Source organism: Neophocaena asiaeorientalis, unplaced genomic scaffold (genome assembly GCF_003031525.2).
Source record: "Neophocaena asiaeorientalis asiaeorientalis breed wild unplaced genomic scaffold, Neophocaena_asiaeorientalis_V1.1 scaffold91, whole genome shotgun sequence".
Lineage (NCBI taxonomy): Eukaryota > Metazoa > Chordata > Mammalia > Artiodactyla > Phocoenidae > Neophocaena > Neophocaena asiaeorientalis.
In genome coordinates this window covers 13,318,028-13,341,595 of record NW_020173198.1, presented here as the reverse complement: position 1 = coordinate 13,341,595, position 23,568 = coordinate 13,318,028, and the positions used below count along the sequence as shown (strand labels likewise).

General features: G+C 48.2%; 1 protein-coding gene across 5 annotated transcripts in view; it reads left to right on the top strand.

Moving 5' to 3' along the window:
• Positions 1–23,568, top strand: part of SNX29 (sorting nexin 29) — a 541,330-nt gene that overhangs the window by 342,831 nt on the left and 174,931 nt on the right. For all 5 annotated transcript variants that reach the window (XR_003003188.1, XM_024744175.1, XM_024744176.1 and 2 more), the window contains exon 17: positions 23,166–23,221. Coding sequence is in view for 4 of the 5 variants with exons in the window: in XM_024744175.1 (XP_024599943.1) it covers positions 23,166–23,221 (56 nt within the window). In the remaining variant the exon portion in view is untranslated. The remainder of the gene's footprint in view (positions 1–23,165; positions 23,222–23,568) is intronic.

The following is a 23,568-nucleotide window of genomic DNA, read 5'->3' as shown; positions in this document are numbered from 1 at the left end:
TTTTTTTTTTTTTCTTACTGATCACTTAATCTTGATATCAGACCGGCTCTTTGGAAATTTGGAATCTGGAGAAAGCAGAGTTTCGGAAGAGTAGAATAATAATTCAAAGGGTGCGGGCAGGTGGTGCATATAAAGAAGGAGGGGGTGCTGTGATAAATCATCTTGAAAAAGGATGGTCAGTAGGCTTCTTTGCTGTAGCACTTTCTGCCAGGTTGCCTCATGGCCGTCCATGAAGGGGAGTTCCGGCATGCTTTGTAGGCATTATTTCCCCAGGGACCATCTTTTCTAAGATATTTTTCAAGGGATGCATTTAGGAAAGTTAGGGCCAAGTTATGTATCATGTTCGTTACCCCACACGCCAGCTGCAGGGAGGTCCCGGCAGCGCGGGTTGTCCCGTGAACCCGCCCTGGCCTGGGCTTCACAGGGCCCGGAGGGGAGGAGGTGGCGTTGCCTGGCTGTGGGGCGCACTGGGCCTGCACCCGCTCTACCCGGGGTGAGTGGCCGGCCAGGCGTTCAGTCTTGGGTCCCACTGGCCTTCTGCTGACTCCCCAGCTGGCCAGGGTCTCAGTCATCTGAACCCCAGGCACTTTGGGCCTCCTCCACACTGGCTCCCAGACAGCGGACTGTGCGGTTCTCTTGGATTCTCTGTGCTCTCTTTTGCTGTCTGTTTTTTAATCTCTTTGTTTCTTCTCCTGTCTCTTTGTGTCTCTCTCTCCCTGCTCCTCTTTGTTTCTCACTCTCTGCTCCTTTCTTTCCCTGCCTCTGCCTGTCTTTCCCTGTCTCTCTCTTTCACCTCCTGTGTGCGTGTTGGTTTCTCTGCCTCTGTCTCTCCCCAGTTCTGAGTCTCTCTCTGCCACTGTCTCAGGCTCTGTCTCTCCCCTCCCCCTTCCCTTCCCATTGTCTCTAGTTTCATAGACATTTACATTGCTCTGTGGCATGATGACGATGCTGTTTGTTGCAATTGCCTTGAAAAACTGCAAATCCTTTCCGTTTCGGGCTCCCTGAAGTGGCTTACAGTAGAATCAGCTTCCACGAAAGTCTTTGCAGACTCTCCCTTCTTGCTTGCATCCCTCCTGAGCTCCTGCCTGGCCCTTAATCTGTTTCAGTGGCACTTCGTGCCCCAGCATCTGTCACTCTGTATTACCACTTTGTGTTGAATTTTCTTTTTTTAATCTGTGGCTAGATAGCCACCCTGTGACAGGGGCTGTGTTTATTTTCCTCTTCTCGGAGGCTGGCACACAGTCACTCAGGGAGCAGTTGCTGTCTGAGTCGGGCCACGCACCTGCAGTATCTATGGAAACACTGTTAACCACAGTATCTGATCATCCAGAAAGGTGCTGTCCTGGAGACTGCTGGATGCCAGAGACTTCCCGTTAATCCCGTTAATCGCTGCAAGCTGCATGGTGTTTCCATGGGCCACCTTCCCTCCGTTATTGAAATGACTGAGCTGGTGGGAGAGAAAGACGAGGAATTTAAATCTCAGGGGTGAGACAGATGGACAAAGCTCGTCTCAAGTTTTGTAATAAGGTCTACTTTGAAATAAAATGCTTCCTGGGACTTTCTTGGTATCTTTAAAACCTTCCGAGGGAGGGATCTCATTTGAGGGCTGATGCTATTTAAGTCCAGAGCTTAAAAGAAATATATTTTTCAGCTGGTGGCACTTGCCGAATGTCTAATGATCAAGCACCAAATTGTCTGCGGTCCCACAGCAGCTCTCAACAGCGCATTCCAAATTATAAGAGGCTTTTTAATTCGGCACTTGGACATCCGTGTTCTAATCGTCTACCGTCTTGAAGGAGATTATTTTTAAAAGTGCCATTTAAGAGAGGCTGCTAAAAATATGTCTCACATAGAGGCTTAAGTCAGAAATATTAGTTTTTGTTACAAAATCATCCAGAAAGATGCTTGCAGAACCCACTTTAAACAGCTCAGTGCCAGAGAATTAAAGCCCCTCTTTGAGTCCAGTCACCCTTTTCTGTCAATGGGCAAATTGCCCACCTGATCACACACCCCTTGGCATTAATGCTGGACTCACAGCTCTGTCTGCCTCCATGTGCCCAGGTCTTGCCCCTGGTTTATGCCTGGTTCACTCATGGCTGTGGGTAGTTGGGTTCCTTTGGGGAGCCCTGAGGGGCTACAGTTTAGCATTTGGGTAGACAGAGCCTGGCTACCCAAGGCTTACGGGTGTGGAACTTTGAAATTACATTTCCAGTAAGATCAGAGTTTTGTGTCAATTGACAAATGCGGCGCGTGCAAGCTTTGCCACAAGGCTGATCCCTTACTGATGCAAGTAGGAAGCACTGGAAAGGTACAGAGTCATCAAGACGTGTGCACATCGGGCACCCTAATGACTTCAGCTGTGGGTTCAGGGAGGCATTTGCTGCCTGTCCGTCACTCGTGTTTTGTGAGGCTGTTTTTACACAGAGTGTGGGGCATGCTGCAGGGTTGTGGAGGACATGGGCTCCGCCCCTGAGAAGGTCAAGAGCAGAATATGTTTTGCCTGACTTGGCGTCTCTCTGGTTTGACTGCATTGTGACTTGGCGCGGAGACAGGTAACTCAGAGACCTTTCCTGCCACCGACCCTGAAGAGATAGAAGCCAGGTTTACAAAGCAACTCTTGCCCCCCTTTTTGCCTGCTTGCTCACGTGGCCATGTGATCACTCGGCTTAAGTTCGCTGCTCACGGCCCCACCAGCAGGAAAAATGACAGGCAGCGACAGTCAGGGAGCTCTCGGGGCTCCCAGGCCCTGTGCTCCCCTTCTTTAACCACCGCGTCCTTCCTGACAGCAGCTCGCTCTTTCTTCTTTTGTTTTCACCTGACCCAGGAACTCGGAGTCGGATGAATTGAAATCCTGAGCTCATGACCCACACCCACCTATTATAGGGGCAAACAAGGCGTACTCTTCTTTATTTAATATGGTAGCCCTGATCTCACTCTCTGCCTTCTATGGAAGCTGCTCCCAGACTCTACCCTCACCGCTGCTGCGGGTTCAACCTCAAGACTTCGGGTTGCTTGGCTCCTAACCTCTGTGTATTTTATTGGCATGTAGGTGTCTCAATCTTATGTTGTTGGCCTGGAAAAGCTGTTCTTGAGGGTCAAGCAGCCATGTGGCCTGGGCTTGGACCTCTGTCCCGTGCTGTCAGACTGTGGTGCTGTCCTTGACTCATGTCATTTTTGTCATCCTCAAAATGTATACTCTCCAGCCTCTTCCATCCTGTCTCCACTGTGCCTTGTCAATCCTACTGACTAAGACATGTCCATCTAAATCCTAATTTAATTGATTCTATTTCTGCTAAATTAACACACACTGTATTTCCAAGGATACGTAATAGCCACGTGATTATACTTGTATAAACCCTCTAAATATATTCTATGTGCTTATTTCTTAATAAATATCTTTCTCCAGGATAACAGAGTTCCCATCTGATTAGTCCTCCTCCCCCACCAATTGCATGTGACTCACATATTTTTTTTAAAGATTTCTTCCTATTTTTTATAATATTTTTTTTTAAAAAAGGCCCATCTCTTCTTTTTTCTCTCCTGGTCCATCATTAACTTGGGGCTGCCAAAGTGGAGAGTGGCATCTGGGCATCAGAGGGATCTTACAGTTTGTTCTGGAAGCGTTCCCAATCTCCTTGAAGTGGATTTATGTAATCTTCCCGTGGAAATAAATGCTGTTTTTACTGTATGTGTCATGGAGGTTGATTCCCTGGTCAGCTGGTTTGTGGGATCCAGAGCCGATTGTGCCTAGAACTGTTGTTGTCGTCTTTTCTGGGAAACCAAGCCAAACCCCTGGCTGCCTATTCTTTTGAAAATGACCTCTTCCTGAGGGACGGGTACCATCTTGGAATTGCCTGTGGGGTCTGCAGAGCTTCTGCTCTTGTTTCTGAGGAAAAGGATTTTGCTGACCAGGGTTCAAGCTGTGTTCTCCCAGATACACAAAACCTCTGGGCCTTATCCACACCGAAGTGGGTGGCCGTGTTTTGAGATGTGATGGATGTTGCCAGCCACGCGTTTGAGATCTGACTTTGACAAGGCTTTTGATAAAGTCAGAAAAACCTTGTGTCCACTCAGATTTTTTTTTTTTCTGTCCCAGGGTGTCATGGCCTTTGCCAGCATGAGAGCATGTGTCTCCAATGAGAATCACCTCCTTCCCCTGTTACAGTGAGACTCACAGCCAGCTGTGGCTCCCAGTGCCTCCGTACATGCAGATCTTTTTTTGGCCTTTTTTTTTCTATTGAAGTAGAGTTGATTTACAGTGTTGTGTTAGTTTCAGGTGTACAGCAGTGTGATTCAGTTGTATCTATTCTTTTTCAGGTTCTTTTCCATTGTAGGTTATTACAGGGTATTGAGTAGAGTTCCCTGTGCTGTGTAGTAGGTCCTTGTTGTTTATCTATTTTATATATAGTATTAGCCTTGTTTTAGAAAGAATCTGGCAGGTGCTGCAGCAGGACCTGACTCTGGCCTTGTCCTTGCCTCTTGCTCTTGGGCCACGGAGTCCTGCCCCTCACCTTTGCCTATGCTCTTCTACTTGCATTGCCTTGCTTCTCTGCCTTCTGTCTTTCAGAAGACATGCTTTAAATTTTTTTTTATTAAATTACACAAATAATATAAGAATCTATTTTTGAAAGAAATTAAGTACTATACAACTGAAGAGAATATAAAATACAAGTGTCCCTCTCCCAGAGATCCTTACTCTAAGAGTTTGGGTACGTGTTACCTTCTCCTTTCTTCCCACCCTTACAGATCTTCCCCACCCTTCAAAATCTAGCTCATTCTAAATCCCTCAGTGGCCTGGTCAGTACTGAGTTGTTTTTATTTTTAACTTCTTCTGAATTCCTGTAATCCTTTCCCCCACTCTGGACCACCCATTTTGTCTACTTTTCTTATGTTGTCCTTTGTTTACTTATTAATGAATTTGTTCTGTTGACTTAGACACAGTTGATTTTTTTCTGCCACTGGACAGAAGTTTGTTATCCAGTGGAGGACACACAGAGACATGTTACCACTTAATTGCAGTGGAGTATGAGGAGGGTCTGGCAGAGGGCAGGCTCTTGATACGTATTTGTAACTGAAGTAACAAACAAATAAGAGAATTATGTACAATCAGGTGTAATGGTGGCACAGTGTTGGGTGAATTAACTGCTGGGATTGTCCTGGAAGGCTTCAGAGAGGAAAGGTTTGACTTGGGTTTTGAAGGATGAGTAGAACTTGGTTGGGAAGATGGGCCTATCAGGGGGACTGGTGCTGTAAATCAATATGGTGCGTTCATGGATATTGTCATCCACTAGTTTCATGGGTGTATCCTTTGGCTTCTCTATCAGATAATGAAGTCCTTAAAAGTGGGAGTGACATTTACACTCCTACCTTCAACAGGAAGCTGCTCCCAGACGTTTTATATACCAAATCTTTTGAGCACCTTTTATATACCAAATCTTTCCCCAAGTGTTTTACATGTAGTAGCAAGCCCATGAGGTAGATATTACTGATTCCGTTTTAGAGATAAGGAAACTAAGACACAAGTAAGATAGATAATGTCCCCAAGTCCTTAGGACTAGTAAGCGTGGAGCTGGTAGGTCTTAACTTTTTGAGTCTTCATGTCCCCATCCCTAAATGCAGTGATGCCCACAAGAGAGACTTGTATGAGGTTTGAATTAAATGAGATAATACCTCTAAATCACCCAAAGTAGGGGCCAAATATCAGCTTATCATAACCTTGAATAAAATAGCACCTCCAGCCCCTGCTTTATTTTTCTTCATGGCATTTATCACTGCTTCGCATAGAGCTGTTGATTTGCTGTCTCCTTTTGTCTGTTGTATACTTGACTGTGTCCCCAGTACCTGGTAAAGAGTATTAAATATTTGTGGCATGAATGAATGAATATTAGTTCTCACTTCCCACCATAGCATCCTAACTATGGATGCTCAGAAAATACTTGATGGGGCTTCCCTGGTGGTGCAGTGGTTAAGAATCCGCCTGCTAGTGCAGGGGACACGGGTTCGAGCCCTGGTCTGGGAAGGTCCCACATGCCACGGAGCAACTAAGCCCGTGCGCCACAACTACTGAGCCTGTGCTCTAGAGCCCGCAAGCCACAACTACTGAGCCTGCGTGCCAAAGCTACTGAAGCCCACACGTCTAGAGCCCGTGCTCCACAACAAGAGAAGCCACCACAATGAGATGCCCGTGTACCGCAACAAAGAGTAGCCCCCGCTCGCCACAACTAGAGAAAGCCTGCGTGCAGCAATGAAGGCCCAACACAGCCAAAAATAAATAAATTTATTTAAAAAAAATACTTGATGAATTTGACTGAAGCAAAACATTCTATGCCAGTTCCCTATACCTACAAGGGACCATGGATTTATATGTCATGAGATGATCAACATTGCTGTTTTCATTTTTTATTTGCTGTCATGTTCAGGGAACTATCATATGTCTCCCACCCCGATTTTCGTGATTTCTCAGTTTAAGCATTTCCAATTTGAGTATGAAATTATCCATCAGTCACAGAGAGAATTTGTGTTGTCCTAACTGGGGAAAGTGTTGATGGAAGAGCGAGGGCTGGCTGTAGGAGGCTTGCCCCCTCTGACCCGGGCTCCCATCAGGAATATCACTTCTACCCCTGGACAGCGGTCCGATCTTGCCCATCCTCAGGATCCAGGATGATACCTCGTTTATTTATTCACTGCATACACAGTAGCATCCTCCATGTGTCGGGGGCTGACCTGGGCACCAGTGATGCAGAGAATGGACTGTTCCCTGGGCCCTCCTGGTCAGCAGTGTGGTGGAGGAGACACTCACGTGAGCTGAGCTGAGATGATGGCATCCAGGCCCTCGCCAGAGCCCATAAGCTACGAGTATCTATTCTCGGATATCTAGACCCCAGCTCAGCAGACGGAGAATCTCTGCAGTGGGGTCAGCACACCCCCCTCGTTGCCTTGGGTGATTCTAACGCAGATGGTATTGAGAACCACTGGCACCTAGAATTTAATAGAGTTTTGGTTTCATTGGATTCAGTTTGCCTTCTCTATATAGCAAGTGTAGTTGGTTTTCTATTTGCTAGAGTGATTTCCTTTTGAGTAAATTTTATAACTAAAAAAGGTGAGTTGATTTAAAAAATAACATTAATAAACAGTAGTGCAGGTAGTACACAAATGTGGCAAACATCACGACGGTGCCTTGTGATGGGCTGATGTGTGGGAAGTACTTCTCTCTTTTATCACAGGATCAAAGTTTTAGGTCCCCTTATTTTGGTTCCCGTAGCATCACTGGGACAGATTGGGCAGTATGCCACCGATTCATGAAGGGGTAACACAGAAACAGTGAACAAAACTCATCATTATACTTGTTTAGGGACTGTGCTAGTTGTCTGTTTTTGCATAACAAATTGTCCCAAAACGTAGAGGCAGAAACAACATTTTGAAATAGCAACACTTACGATCTTATGGTTTCAGGAATCCATGTGGTTTAGTTGGTTCTTTCTCTGAGTCCGGGCCACAGACATCTCAGGCCTGATGGGGGAAGGGTCTGTTTCCATACTCGCCCGTGTGCTTGTTGGCAGGACTCAGTTTCTCAGGGGCTCTAAGACTGAGGGCCTTAGTTCCTCCCGGGCTGTTGGCTGGAGGCCGTCTCTCACCACCCTGGTTCATCATAGCCACTTGCTTCACTGCAGTGAGCGAGCCAGGAAAACATGAGAGAGACCAGCAAGATGGAAGTCACGGTCTTTTATAACCTCGGAACTGGTTTCCCATCGCTTCTGCCTTCATCTGTTGGTTAGAAGTGAGTCAGTAGGGCCCACCCACCCTCAGGGAAAGGGATGACACAGGGCACGAATGCCAGGACGGGGGCCACCGGCCCGTATGTTAGAAGGCTGCCTAGCATGGGACTACACTGAAGACACCCACTAATTCACATACCTGTCACCTTGAGGGGCACCCATGGGAGGGCGTTCTCGCAGGTCCTAACGCCAGGAGAAGCTGTGCTTCCTCTCAGCATTCACTGTTTGTTGTTTGTTTTGTGGACACAGTGAATCTTGTAACTAGTTTTGTTTCACTCTTTGGTCAAGAGGCATTTGAGTCAAAATTACTGCTACTTTTTGATTATAGAGAAATGATTGTATAGAAATTTATGATCTGGAAATTCTGTGGCAGGACTTTCTGCATACTGACATTCTCTGGTCTGGTCTTCCATAGTGGTTCTATTTTATTTCTTTCATCGCTCTCCTCCATGCTTTTTGTATTATTATACTGAATTGTATATATTCTTACATGTTTCTACTTTCACATGTCTTGGGCTTTGGGGAACTTGGTATTTGTCAGTTTTGCTGTTTCAGGGTGGACTCTTGGTTTCTGAGGTACAGAGGGATCAACACCTCTGTTTTCCTAGTGCCCAGGTTTCCAACCAAGAGTGTGTGGGCAAGGCTGTCAGTGAAAGCCCTAAGTCACCTGGTTGCGGAGTGGGGGTGGATCACAACTCCTCAGAACTTGACCAGCAATGGCCAAGTATGTGTTCTCCAGGCCTACACGTGCCTCTCTGCTTCAGTAACAGCATGGTTTGGCACAAGGCCCTTCACCTCTTTGAGCCTCAGTTTTCCCGTCTGTAAAATGAGGTGTGGTATATTAGGGTGGGCTGGGTTATGCTGCAGTAACAAAGAACTCCAAAATGCCATTATAGAAAACAATGGTTTCTGTCTCATCCATGTTGCATGTCCTTCACCGGTTTGCTGGCCCTCTGCCGCATCTTGTCATCATTCTCACACCCAGACCCAGGCTGTGGTAGGGGGACAGAACAGCGTGGCCGAGCACACACTCTATCTTCCACCTGGATATGAGACACATCACTTTTCTCTTATTTCATTGGCAAAGCAAGTCCCCTGGACACAGGTCACTGCAGGTGAGTGAGGACGTGCAGTCCTACCAGGCACCTAGAAGGAGCAGAGTTATTTGTGGCTGGCCCTGGTGACTTTCAGAGGTGGCAGCTTACTTGCCTCCTAGGGTGGTGATGGGACCTCAGTCAGATAATTTCTGCAGAGCTTTTGGTGCCTGGCACCTGGGTAGCACTCACTGAACCATGATACTGGTGGTAGTTATGGTGGCTCTGATGGTGATGCTCATTAGAGAAGTAGAGCTTATCTAGGGGCCCACAGTTTGCAGACCTCCGTCTGATTGATGTATCCATTCAGTCCACGTGTGTTGAATTTCTCAGTTTCCCGAGTTCCACGTACTATGCTTTGAACTGGAGATCAAAGACAAGATTGACATGGTCTGTGTCCTGAAGTAGCTCCAGGCTCTCCTTGGCAGCAGGGATTGAAGGCTTTCCTTTGGGTTTTTCTTTTGAGGGCTTGACCTTCCTAGGAAAACATGGAATAAAATAAAATGAATGCCAGACCTGGAAGGGATGATCGTTTCTGTATCAGTTAGGATGCTTTCAGTGGCAGAAACAGAGGACCCAAGCCAAAGTGGCATCAGCAGAACAAGGAATCTGTTACATTAGGCAACTGAAAAGTTCAGAGCCGGATGAGCCGTGGTCCCATCTTCTCAGTAATCATCAAGAGAAAGAACGAGGCTGTCCACCATAGCCAGCAAAATCCCCAGGCTTCACTCTGATTGAACCAGCTTGAACCAGTCACTGTGGCCACAAGGACGGGATATGCTGACTGATGTGTGTTATTTGGTGCTCACCCTTGGATCAAGGCTGGGTAGGGTTTGTTCCGCACAAATCTCATGGTGGGGTGATTTCCCAGGAGGGGAGTGGATGCCGGGCAGCAAAGAGCCACAGTCCACCCCTTTATCCTGCCTTTTCCTTTCCTTGGGGAGGAAATGGAAGCTCGGAGCAGGGAAATGGCTTGCCTGCTGCCCCTCAGCATGTTAGAAACAGAGCAGGGACCAGGCTGTGGGTCTAGGACTGTATTCTTGCTGCTTTGACTCAGTTCCAAAAACATCTTCTTGGGAAGTCATCAATTTCAAAGGGGACTGGGGACACATCGCACTTTGGGAGATGTAATTATAAAACAGATGTTAAGTTGCACCGGCCCTAGCATCTTTGATGAGCAGAACTTCATTATTTATTGCTTGTTGATAAAAGACAGATCGAAAATTAGACAGATTTCTCCGTGGCAGGACTGCTTGTCGTGTCTGATCTCTGCGGGGAGAGGTCTGGGGCTCTAACTGAGGGTGTTGGTGACCCGCTTCCTCAGTGAGCAGCGGCAGCAAGTGGTGACCGCCCGGCCACGATGAGGCCATTGTGTAACTGGTTGGGGGGCACTGGTGTGTGTGTGTGGCAGGGCTGCTAACTTTGACATGTGAGTATTTCTGGAAGGTGCTGTTTTGGAGTTACTGCTGGTGTTCATCGCTGAACATCACACGGCAACTTGTCTGGGCGCTGGTTCAGGAATGGGCCTTTTTAGTGTTCGAGGACAGGAGCTCAGCTTTAAGAATTCTTTCTCCCTCTCTGCCATCAATGCCATCACCTTTTACTCTCGCACAGCGGAACCCCTAAGGCTGACCAACTGCCCGAGCTGTTCTGTGGAATAGATGGACTCATCCATCCATCCTCCCACCCATCTGGTGTTTCCGAGAGCCGATAGCATAGTGGATTGGGTTGGGTGAGTGAATGTGGGAAATAGTTTGCACCTGTAGTCAGCACGTTCCTCGTGGAAGATCATGTCTTCCAGCCGTTTCCTACCCCCGGCCTCTGACATGACCGTCCCTGCCCGTGAATAGCACCCTGACCCGACCTTATTCATGGCTTCAGGAGATGCTAGCTGAGTGCCTTCTCTGTGCCCTGGGATACAGTACAGCAGACTCTGTTGGCATTATTTCACTTAATGCATAATAAGCCTAGCAGGGGAGTATTACTTGCCTGCTTTATACCTTAGGAGAGTGAGGCTGGAAGAGGTCGGGGGCCTCGGTTGGGATGGCACAGTAAGCGTGCAAGCCTAGACCTGTCGAATCCCAAAGCTGTGTTCTTTCACTGCGTGTTACAGCCCAGAGTGGACTCTCGACGCCACACCTGAGTCCACTCCTGGCTCTGGCACTTACAGCCCTGTGCCCTTGAGCAGGTTAAGTCAACTCTCTGAGTGTCTGTTTCCTCATCTAGAAAATGAGGATGATAATAGTATCAACCCGTCAGGGTAATGACGCATTTAAAATGTATAACCCAGGGCCTGGCACCGAGCACGAGATCAATAAATGTAACAAGTCACCACAAGTTTGGGGGCTTAAAACAACACACATTTATTCTCTCACGGTTGTGGAGGCCAGAAGTCTGAAATCAGAGTGTGAACACTGGCAGGGCCAGGTGTTATCTGGAGATTCCAGGGGAAGAGCCTTCCTGCCTCTTCTAGCTTCTCGCGGGCCTGAGCATTCCTTGGCTTGTGGCCACCTCATTCCAATCTCTGCCTCTGTCTTCACATGGCCTTCTCCTGCTTCTCTCTGTGTGTCTCTTCTGAGGACACTTGTCTTTGGGTTTTAGGGCCCACCCAGATAATCCAGGGTGATCTCATCTCGAGATCTTTAACCTAGTTACATCTGCAAAATTGCTTTTCCAAATAAAGTCACATTTACTGGTCCTGGGCCTTAAGGCATGGACATACCACTTGCAGGGGGGCCACCATTCAAGTCATTACAGCTGCTATTATTTTTTTATTATTATTTTTATTTTTTGCGGTACGCGGGCCTCTCACTGTTGCGGCCTCTCCCGTTGTGGAGCACAGGCTCAGCGGCCATGGCTCGCGGGCCCAGCTGCTCCGCAGCATGTGGGATCTTCCTGGACCGGGACACGAACCCGTGTCCCCTGCATCGGCAGGCGGACTCTCAACCACTGCGCCACCTGGGAAGCCCCTACAGCTGCTATTATTTTAAAAAAATGTTTTGGAAGGCACGTGTATTACATGAATACATTCTGAATGTAAATATTCAGACATTATGTTAAAATCTCTTTGTCAATCACCCTCAGTTCCATTCCCGTCCCCAGAGACCACCATCCTGATGAGTTTGGTGCTTATCCTTCCAGACCTTTCTGTTAGGATAGAAAGATAGATGTCATCACGGATTATTACCCTGTTGCCAGGCCCCATGATAGGTCCTGGGTGTCTGAGGTGGGTGAAAGCACAGCCTGCCCGGTCAGCTTGCAGGTGTCTAGGGAAGTAGGGAGTAAACCAGTGATCTCCATGCACGTGGGAGGGGCCGTAACAGCCGCACGTACAAAGTGCCGTGAGGACACCACGGGGCAGCCTTCAGCTCTTTTTGTAAAAGAGGAACGTCAGGTTCTGAAGGCTTTGCTGAGTGGAGGCACCTCAGCCTTGTAGGGTTTGAAAGATGCCAACCTTGAAAGGCACAAGTCTGGGGAATTGGGTGAGGAAGGAACCTGGAGTGGACATGGCCGGTGGCAGGAGTGAATCCAGAGCTCCTGGAGGTTGTGCTTGGGGATTGTCCTCCTCAGGGAACTGGAGGTTTTCTCCAGGGTGATGGGTTTCAAGCTGTGTCCCACGGGGCTCCAGGCCTCTGAGAAGAGGACACAGGGGCTGGGGTGGGTGGGAGGAGGGCAGAGCCCTGGGCTCTCACCCAGCTTGGCCCCAGCAACCCCTCTCCCTGCTGAGTGACATGCATGGGAGCTGTGCCCAGTGGCCTGTGGTCCCCTCCCAGCATGGTCTCCAGCTGCCTCAAACTTCAGGAGCAAACATGCAAACGAAGGAAAAGCCATGTGCTTTGGCTGACTGCCGTGTTGACAAATGGTGATAATAGGTCTACATGGACAAAAAAGACAAGATGAGATGCCTCTGGGTGACTTTTCAAAGTCACCTTTCTGGGTTTTCTCATGTAGAGGACACAGATGGTATCCATTGTGCTGGGAAGTGAGGCAGCCAGATGGACCGTGTTCTCCAGGACTGACGGGAGACCCAGCAGCCCAGACTCAAGCCTTGCCAGGCCCTGAGCCGCTGTGGGTGTGCTGAGTGAGAGGCGCTCAGACCTTCTAGAAGCGTAAGATCCGCCTCCACGCCCAGCCCAGTGTACTTGGCCTTGCGAGGACTCCCGCTGGGCCTTCGTGTGCTGGGCTGCTCTGGGTGATGCAGCCATGGCTGCACTTGGAGCCCCGGCTCCCGGACACTCTTGCCTGCACTTGACATAAACTGTCTCACTCCTTTGTCAGGACAATCCTGCGAGGGAGGTGGAATTGCTGTATTTATTCTACAGAGAAGGAAATAGAGGCAAAGAGGTCGAGCCACTTGCCAGGCTCACAGCACTGGAAAGAGGGCCCCCAGGCGCTGGGCTCTGGCGTCCGTGCCCTGCGCTCTCTCTGCTCTGCTCTCCACCGCGTCCCCCAACCCGCGGCCTCCAGGGTGATGCCCTGCAGAGCAGCCAGGGCACTGCCGCTAACGCTGGGCCTCTTGGCAAAACGTCAGTCAAAAAAAGTGGTTTGCTTACCAAAAGAATCAAAATCTTGAAAGTACAGGGAAGGGAGAACTCACAGGTGCGGTTTCAGCCTGGGCCATATTCACAGACATGTGGAAATACAAGCTCAGTCTTAATAAGAGGGGAGTTGAAGGGTCAGAAATAAAACAGGAAGCTTTCTGTTCCAGCAGAGTGGACAGATCCAATAAAAGAGTAGCATCTAGGTTTCTGTTGCTGACGTGAAGAAACCAAGTTGGCCGTTCAGTTTTCAGTGCCTTAGCACCGACTGGGAGGGACACTGGACTACATCAGTTCTCTTTGCTCCTTGTGGCACAGCTGGATGGGGCTAGAAATGCTGGGCTGAGGAGGACGCGGACAGCCTGCTCGAGTGCACGCTCTTGCTGCTGGGGCCGGTGCTGCTCTGCTCGGCGCAGGTGGTGGGAGGCCCTGTACTGCCCCGGAGACAGATCAGGAGACATGGTGAATTCTCAGTAGTGGGAAATGGGCTCTGATTTTAAAAAAAACCACCCGAGCTGAAGGCAAGATTGCTAAAGTCTGGAGCTGGCCCGAGTTCCCCTTCTTGTTTTGTCCTCTTCCCGCAGGGAGGTGACAGGGAAGGTAAGAAATGGCAGCTGAGGACAATGTACTGTAACCGCACAGGCAGCCTGCTGGGCAGCTTATAAACAGGACGCTGCAGAGGTTGGGGTGGTGAGTGCTGGCCCTGCCTTACAAAAGAGGAAACTGGGGCATAGGTTTCACGGTTAGTAACTGGCAAAGCCCAGGTCTTCCTGACCTTTAGACACCAGACCCTCCCTGAGTGTTTCCCGAGGACCTGGGCAGCCAAAGGGATTCACTAAAGAACTTCCTGAGAAACTCACCCCTCCAACCCACCTCACGCACCTGAAGCAGCCTCTAGGGTGTGCCTCTCTTATTTGGAAGGGGTAGAAATTAAATCACCAGAAAGAACCCTAGAAGGAAACATTCCAGAGTCATTTTGCTTTTATCTGCAAGTCAGCAGTGCCTGCTCATCTGCTTATGTAATCATCACACTTGTAATGGCAGAAATACAGTCCAGACGTGTCAGTAGCCGCAGGGAGCCCAGGTGTATACATGCTCTGGCTGCCCGAGTGTCTTCATTTCCCGTTACAAGGAACGGATTCCTTCCTTCAGGGATTAGCCTGGATTCTCGTTTTGCACCCTTGTTTCTTTGCGGGGAGGCGGCAGGTGTAGTAAAAAGAGCACAACTCTGATTTCAGTCACACGTGGGTTTGAATTCTTGCTGTGTGCATGGGCAGATCGCAGAGCCTCTCTGAGCCTCTTGTAGAACATGGGACACAAAATCCTCATGTTAAAAGGTTGCTGTGAGGATGATGTAAATGAATGTAAATAAGGGCCTGGATCCTTAAATGTCATTTCTTATCCCTCTCCCTCCATCCAGATCTGGGGCCTCTCTTTACTCTCAAGTACTGAAAGTCATTTCACGAAGCTGTGGAGCTCAAACATTTGTTCCTCCCCACTGAGAAGAAGGAAGTGTTTCCTTGAAATTACTGCTGATTTTTCTACATCTGTTCAGCCATCAACGACAGCAGAAGTTGGCCAACTTTTTCCGTAAATGCCCAGAGAGTAAATATTTTAGGTGCTGTGGGTTGTACTATCTCTGTCACACAGACTGAACTTTGGGGATAGAGTGTGACAGCAGCCATAGGTGATACACACGTCATACCAGCGTCACTGTGTTCCAATGAAAATTTATTTACAAACGCAGGCTGGCCTGTGGGCCATAGTTTGCCAACTGTTGATTTTGATTCTGGGGAGGTACTGGGTTTGGGGACCAGAAATGTAAAAATGGACAAGTCCCCCCTCTGCCCTGGAGGGTTTCCCCCAGCAGCACACCTGCCTGTGCAAGCTCATGAGGGCTGTTCTGTTTGCAGGAAGACAGCATCTGGGGTAACAGGCCTGGAGGGGGCCTTCTGTTGTCCTTGCAGCCTAGTGTCTCCATCGCATCACCAGATAGACTCAGATCCGCTCCTGTCTGCAGTAATGAGCTCCGCAGACCTGCCGCTTAAACCTCCTTGATACATCTTAATGCTGTTAAGTGCTGCTTGGTGGTCCCTGGCTAATTTCTAAGTGACAGTTTCAGTTGTGTTTGCTGTGTATATAAGGAAATCCTACATTCACTCTCCACTTACACTGCAATCCTGGTGAGAGCAGTTTTGGATTCTAGTGTTTGCACAACTCTGCTTCTCCTTGGCATCTTCTGGTTGCTCTGTGCCTCCATTTCTCTGGCTGTTCAATGGGAGTTAAAGGTGAAATGATGCAGTTTGTTGAGTGTTTTCTAAACTTCTTTCTTCTTAAGTAAATCATGCTTGTGTACCCTTTTCTTTAAAAGGAGCTCTGCCTTGGAAACTCGATATGGGAAATGGGTCAAAGTATAATAGAAGCTGCTCTTTTTTGTTTTTTGGCTGCATGGCGTGCAGGATCTTAGTTCCCCAGCCAGGGATCGAGCCTGCGCCCCCAGCAGTGGAAGTGCAGAGTCTTAACCACTGGGCAGCCCGGGAGGTCCCTAGAAGCTGCTCTTGCTGAAGAAGGGCATTGAGGGAGGGGAGGCTCTGGCCACTAAGCCCTTGCAGCACCTACTAGAAACTTTGGAGATCTGTCAGGAGCAGGCATGACCCCCGCTGTGGTGCGGGGCCAGAAAAACCTGCGGGGTGGGGCACCCAGCCACTCCTCAGCCCTGGGTGTCCTCATGTGTAGCAGGAGAGGGTTTAGATGAGTCGAATGCTCTCAGCTCCTTCTTAAGAAGCCTAAGTCTTTCGCTAGAGATTGGCTGAGAATTCATAACTGAAGAATAGCTTTCTATTAGTAATTAAGCCTAGAGAAACTGGAGACATTTGTGGATTTGTACTTTCTTTACAGGTGAGGCTTAAAAAAATCTGATGCTGAAAAGGCAATGGGCAGACATTGGCAAATTATCTGGTGTGCCAAGTTGAGATGGCATCTGCATGGGTGTGTGCGTGTATGGGTGTGTGTGTGCACGTGCGTGTGGATGTGTGTTTGTGCGTAAGAGTGTGTGTGTGTGTGTATGGGTGTGTACGTTCGCTCAGCAGCCTCCTGGCTGTTCCCTCTTGCCTGCTGCCCAGAGTGACTTTTCAAACGGGGACTTGCCCAGTCTCTCCCTTGCTTAAATCCTTTTGGAGGCTTCCCTCTAGCTGAGCAAAGACCAGAGCCACGCCGTCCTCCCTCAGGCCTCAGCTCCAGCGCCGGTCCCTCCAAACCTCTTTCCCCAATCGCCTTCCCAGACACCTTAGTTATCTTGATTCTTCTCCATGGACTTTTCACACTGTAATTGTGCTATCAGTTATTTCTAGACTGTCTCCCTGGGTGGCTTGTGTGCTCCATGGGCCCCCAGCCTTCATCTCCCCTGCTCCCTGCTGCCTCTCTGGTACCCAGAGTGTCTGGCCCATAAGAGGAACCTAGTACGGATTTGCAGACTAAGTGTGAGTAACGGTGTGTGCATCTGTGGTGGAGCAGCTGGCCCTTCACTCGTGCGTGGGGACTGCTGGGCCCCAAACGCCTGTTCTGTTCTGTCCAACATCCTTGAACTCTTTCCCTGAAAAATGAGAGTAACTGCCAGTTAGCAAGCCCTTTGTACGTATGTTGTCCATGCATCTTAATTGCTTGGAAAGAAACTAGATGTCCATTCTTAGTAAATTAGATAATTTTCTCACGCTCCCTCGCTTCTCATCCCTGCCCTCCTCCAACCATCCCGTCCCCCATCTGTCTGTCTGTTCATCTGTACATCTATCCATCCATGGGGAACATGCTCTGAGCAATCAGTACGTGCCTGAGACCATCTGGGGCTCTGAGAATATTGTTCCCGAGACCCTCAGAGTCTTTTTGGGAAAAACAGACACATCAAAAACTAATTCACAGGAAGTGTGCTAGCCTGCCTTCATGCAAGCTTCCAGGGCTACTCAGAGGATTGGATGAAATACTCTTTAAAGCTCTTACTTGCCAGTTCTTTACTCCCAGTAGAGAGTCTCGGGCCTCAGCTGATGCCTCTAATTGTATATCTGTAAAACAAAGAACAAATTAACAGATAACGCACAGCCCTGAAAGTGGTCCAGACCTGGCAGCAGCCTCCCTGAGAGGAGGAAAGCCCAGGCCTGCTTTGTGTTCAAAGCAGCAGCCCTGAGCCTGTTTGTCCTCTGGCCCAGCGACCAAGCTGGAGAGAGAGCCGTGCATTTCACATGTTGTTCCTTCTTAAAAAGTGAGAAGAGAAAGCAAGGTGTTGATGGGATGGGAAGTAGTTGTCATTTCTGGCAGTGCAAAGTGAGAGCTAATTGCTGAAGGGAAGGCTATGTGAAAAGAGGGATGTGTGAGAAAGTGACTGGAAAACATAAATTATGGGTGTTTTTTTCATGATTGGGACAAAGATTTGCTGTCCTGTATTGTCTGCCTTTTTGCCTTGTCTTTTGAGCAGTGAATCCGAGAGCCCTGTAATTAGAAGACAAGGAATATGGTTCTCTTCCTTTGGTTCCACTTATCTCCAAACTAACTCATCCTTCTCATGCATGATGATTTCGAATTTGCTCCAGAGCAGTTTAAAACTTGATTGACACTTGCGTGGAAATGGAGCTTCCCTCATCATTCACTTGTTTGCTCAGTCACAAGTGCTCAGTCAGTGCCCACAACATGCCAGGGCCTGTGTGAATGACCTTTCGTGCAAGCTGCTGTCCCCAGGCTCGCAGGGAGGGACCAATACAGGGTGTGGAGTAATTGCAGCCTGAGCACCGGGAATGGTAGAGGGTGGCAGTGTGGAATCTGCATATTTCTGGTGATCAAGGAAGGTATCTCATAGGACGTCATCTTTTAGCTGAATCTGAAAAGATGTGAAAAGAGCCAGCCATGCAAAGAGGCTGGGGGAAGAAGGGAGGGAAGCATGACCTGCGATAATACATCCTTCACAGTGTTTATTTGAGGATTAATAATGTGCGAATACATTGGCGTGCATAGTAGATGTTCAACGCACATTGGCCCCCTCTGCCCTCCATCTTTGTTGCTTTCTAGCAGGACCTTCAGAGAGCCATGTGACTTCTTTCATGATCAGTGGAGGCTGACTTGTGTACCCAGAGATGGAAAAGGATTCTGATTGTGGGTCTCGCCTGTCCCACCACATCCTTGTGTATGCAGCGCCTGGGGTGTTTGCTACAGAAAGACCCAGAAATCCTGGCTGCTCTGTTTCTCCAGCCATGGGCTCTGCCTTTCTCTGCACTCACATACTGACCCCCGAACCCCCAGACTGCAGGCCAGATGACGAGCCTCCTTCTCTGCAGGGCCAGGGACAACCACACTTACTTGTGCTCCATGTTGGAGGGAATCAGAAAGAAGGCTCCATTGCAGAGATGTGTCCTCCAGGGCTCCCCAGGGCTTCAGGAAGGCACGAGAGATGTTTGTGGCCAGTTTATTTTTCTTACGAAATCTCTACCCCACAAGTCTTTCACTGCCAGAATATGAAGTCAAATCAGCTTTCTGGATGCTTACTGTAAACCCCAGATGCTATCTAGCTCCAGTCTGGGTAGACAGAATGAAAAGAGAGCATGTTAAGATGTTTAATAAGTTTGGCCATCAATTATCATACGGCAGTTGCTGTAGAGCCTGGCCTGATTTTTAAGATCTATTGCACCGAGGTCAGAAAGTTCATGGACTCTTTTTCCAGCCAGTCTCCCTGAACTCAGGTGGACACATAAATGTCTCCTGGCTTGCTGATGCCAATAGTGCCAGTAATCAGAAGAAAAACTCCTGGGGGCTTCCCGGGTGGCACAGTGGTTAAGAATCTGCCTACCAGGGCAAGGGAAACGGGTTTGAGCCCTCGTCCAGAAAGATACCACATGCCGTGGAGCAGTTAAGCCCGTGAGCCACAACTACTGAGCCTGCGCTCTAGAGCCTGTGAGCCACAACTGCTGAGCCCACGTGCCACAACTACTGAAGCCCATGTACCTAGAGCCTGTGCTCTGCAACAAGAGAAGCCACTGCAATGAGAAGCCTGTGCACCACAACGAAGAGTAGCCCCTGCTCGCTGCAACTAGAGAAAAGCCCGCACACAGCACCAAAGACCCAATGCAGCCAAAAATAAAAATAAAATTTTAAAAAGAAAAAAATTTTTTAAAAAGGAAAAATTTTTTGAAAAAAGAAGAAAAACTCCTGAGTTGGGAGGATTTAACAACTCCCAGATACTTAACATCCATTGTCCAAGAGGGTCCCCCTACAAATAAGCATCCCTGAAGGGAAATTTATCTGTCAGGAAGAAACTTTCTTTTAAAAAATGGATTGTTTTCAGAAGCTCTTTGTTCATATCATTGTAGAGTGACATCTGTCCTTAAAAACCTCACCTTTTGCTTCTGGTCACCCTTCCCCTCATCCTGGTGGGGCAGGCAGTCAGAACCTTGCTTCTTGGGAATGAGGTTCCCCAGGTCCAAGCTCTGTTCACATCCCGTTTGAGAAGAGCCTGCGTTTAAAGGCAGTGTAATGATGCCGCTCGTGCCTTCACAGTCTGTGGGTCCTTCCTCCGATCTGCTTACCTGATCCTCACGTTGTGCCAGAGAACCCTCCCCAGGCTCAGGTGCTGAGGGAAAGCTCAGAGAAGAGAGGTGGAGAGCCACCCTGCAGCCCCGCCAGAGAAGGCCCTGGGTTCCACGTGGAAGCGCTGAGGGGAGACTGGTGTTTGGAAGGGGGCGCTTCAGAGCGAGCCTTAGCCCTCGTTCATCCCCCATGAATAGAGGACCTGAGGGCACAGCCTCTCCCATCCTGCGGGGGAGGATTGGAAAGACTGTCTTATTCACTTTACGCAGTAATGCGATACACACTGAATATATTATGTATATAATTAATGTAGGGATATATTATGTATGTGTATGTATACAGTGTAATATGTATCTGTTAGTATTTACACGATTAATACATCTTAATTGTAGAAAGTACAGGGAAGTTCAGATCCATGCTACAAATCCGTCTGACTGCCCTCTCTCGTATCTGATGCCCCACTGTCTTTCGGATCTCTTTCATGCTGATATTGATCCACAGTCATTATGAGTTGTATTCAGGACTCGCACTAGGCATTTGCAGTCCGTAGCAGCTTTTTTTTTCTTTTTAAATTTTTTTTTGGTCGTGCCCTGTGGCTTGCAGGATCCTAGTTTCCCAACCAGGGATTGGACCCAGGCCCTCGGCAGTGAAAGCGCTGAGCCCTAACCACTGGACCACCGGGGAATTCCCCATAGCGGCTTTTTATTAAACAGAGACCAGGAGCTTTTTTTTCTATGCCATTAGAAATTTATCAGAAGCACTCTTTTGGTGGGATAATGCATTCCAGTTTACATTTTTAATTGTTAGATTATTTCGAAACTCGAGCTATACAAAAGAGTGTTGACTAAATAGCCTCCTCCCACCCCGCTGCCTGGGCCCCACCCCCGCCCCTGGCGCCCGCAGGCTGGTGCCCCTTTGATCGGTGCCTTGAACTTTACTTCTCTACCTTCTTGATGCAAAAACAAACAAATACAACCTGATATTTTTCATTCTCTGTTTGCTCACCCAAGGTGGTGTATTAGACCCACCGTCCGTACCCTACTTTTGCTTTCACATGGCGATCCATCTTGGAGGTGTTTTCATAACTGCACGTGGAATGCTATCTCATTCTTCGAAAGCACATTTAAATTCTTTTAAAGCAATTCACTCAAAAGATAAATTTTTTTAATCTTCCAGAAAGATAGCAAATGAAAAATAAGTATCATTTCTCTCCCCAGTCCCACTCATTATCTATTATCAACGATAGCCACTGTTATTTTCTTAGATCCTTTTCCAGAATTATTTTTGTGCTCATACCTTCATGAGTGTGTGTGTGTGTGTGTGTGTGTAACTCGTTTCTTTTTAAACCAGGCATCTCATACGGACGTGTCATAATTTCTTGAATCATTCCTCTCTAGTTGGACCTTTAGATCCTTTTGGTTGGCGTCTTTGTTTCCTCTGGATAGCAGAGGACTGTGATTTCTGGGTCAAAGGATGTAGGTGTCTTTAGGGATCTCAGTACACACAGCCTCGTGGCTTCCCCTGATAGGTTGTACCAGCTCTCACCACAGCCGCCCAGAGGAAAATAACAGTCCCTCTAACAGCAGGGCCACCCCGACCCCCAGCCCAGGGAGTTCCTGATCCTTTGAAACTGATGTTCTCTCAAGCGGTTAGGCGGGTTTCTCCTTGTTGGGCTTGAAAGAATCTCTCAACAGCAGCTCCTTAACAAAGCCTGCAGCCCGGAGCCCAATTGAATTTCTTAGTTCCAGGGACCTGGAAAGGGCTCAGCTTGGGCCATTCTCCCTCAGGGCTGCCATGTATGGGGTGAGACAACCCCAGGTGGTGGGCAGATTCTTGTATGGTGTCAAGGATAACAGACAGCTTCTCAATAGTTGTCATATTATTATAGCACACAGGTCACTCAAGGAGACCCTTCTACCTGCCTGGCACTGTTCCACATGCTCTACACGTATCAACTCCTCTTGTTCTCAGAACAACCCTGTGCGTGTTAGTATTATACATACCCATTTTACAGACAAGGACAGTGTGATGCAGAGAAGTCAAGTGACTTGCTCGCGGCCATGCAGGAGCTCGGGATTGGATCCTGAGCCGTGTGGTCCCAGAGCCCAGGCTGCATAACCACTGTGTCCTCCTGCCTCCAAAAGGAGCCTGCTGTTTCTCTAAGGACTACCTTCTAGTGTCTTCTTATCCTCTGTTCAGGCAAGACTTTGCCAACTCTCACCTTCTCCTATCACCTTTGAGCCGGCTTTTCCTCTGTTTGCTAACGGTTTGTTGCAGAAAAGCCTGGACAGACGTGGATTCGTATCCCTTTCCTGCATGTGTGGCCTTGGACAAGTTCAGCCTCTGTGATCCTCAGTTCCCTCATCTGGGGGGCAGGAAGCATTACCCACCCCCGGATCCTTATCACGATTGATGAAGATTGAGGATAAGGAGAATGCCCCGACAGGTGCACAGTGTGAAACTTTCCCTCGTCACCCCGCACCCTTCTCTATCCCTCTTGGTTCTTCTTAGTTTTGATCCACAGTCTTAAGTTCTCTCCAGTTCAAATTCGATCCTATTACAAAAGGAAGCTCATTCCCAGGGTCCGATAACATCACGATTTATTGAGCATCTACAAGTGCTGGCCATTCGCTGTCTGCTCTGGATGAGAATTGCCATCCCACCAGGCGTTATAGTTTCTTGCACCCAATCCTCTTCTCATGGGGCCCTTCTGAGTCAGAAGAGGAAGTCATGTTCGGCTGCCTTAAATTGCTCACACATGTGAGGGGAAAGGATAGAGCCATTTGGGGGACAGACATTTCCCTTTGTGTTTACACACCACGTGTGTCTGTGCGTGATGATGCATATTTTTGCCTTTGCACATTTGATACCTTGCCTCTCAGCTCCTAATTAGGCCTCTGTAGCTCCAAAATTACATACTTTTACACACCCATGATGATCTCAGTAGGATTAACAGTGCTTTTTTTCTGTGAAAGTAATTGAGGTCTTTCATGGTGGCATATTTTTATTACTGTAACTCCGTCTTTAACCATCCTTCCATAAAATCTCTTATTGTTTTCCAGTAACTGCTTCTTCACCTCATTCTGCACAGGAAATGCTCAGGGGTCATTGAGAAGCAGAATTTCCTGTGCTTATGCAAACCATGGTAACCATGATGCATTTTCTCTCTCCCCTTCCCCCTCTCCCTATGGCAGGTGCCTGGAGATTTGAGTCAAACGTCCGAAGACCAGAGTTTGTCGGATTTTGAAACGTAAGTCCACAGCATCTGCTCATGAGGGGCCCTTTAGAAGCAAGACTCTGTTACTTGGCTTGCGTCCCAGGAGACCCTAGAGGGACCCAGCAACCGCTGTTGAAATCTGCATGACGGATTTGGTTATTGTAGAGGTGGGGAGTTGTTTGCCCGCAGCCTGGGTCTGGCCTTCAGATGTGTTTTTAGCTCCCTCTTTGGGTATTGAAAAACAATTTTTTTTTTTGGCTGACATTTAAGAGTTGGAAGGTATCTCATGAAAATTTAAATTTCTCCATTTTCTTTAAAAGAAGAAATCCCAGCAAGGCCACCATCCGCTAGAGCTGAGCAGCAGCTGCTTCTTCCATCCA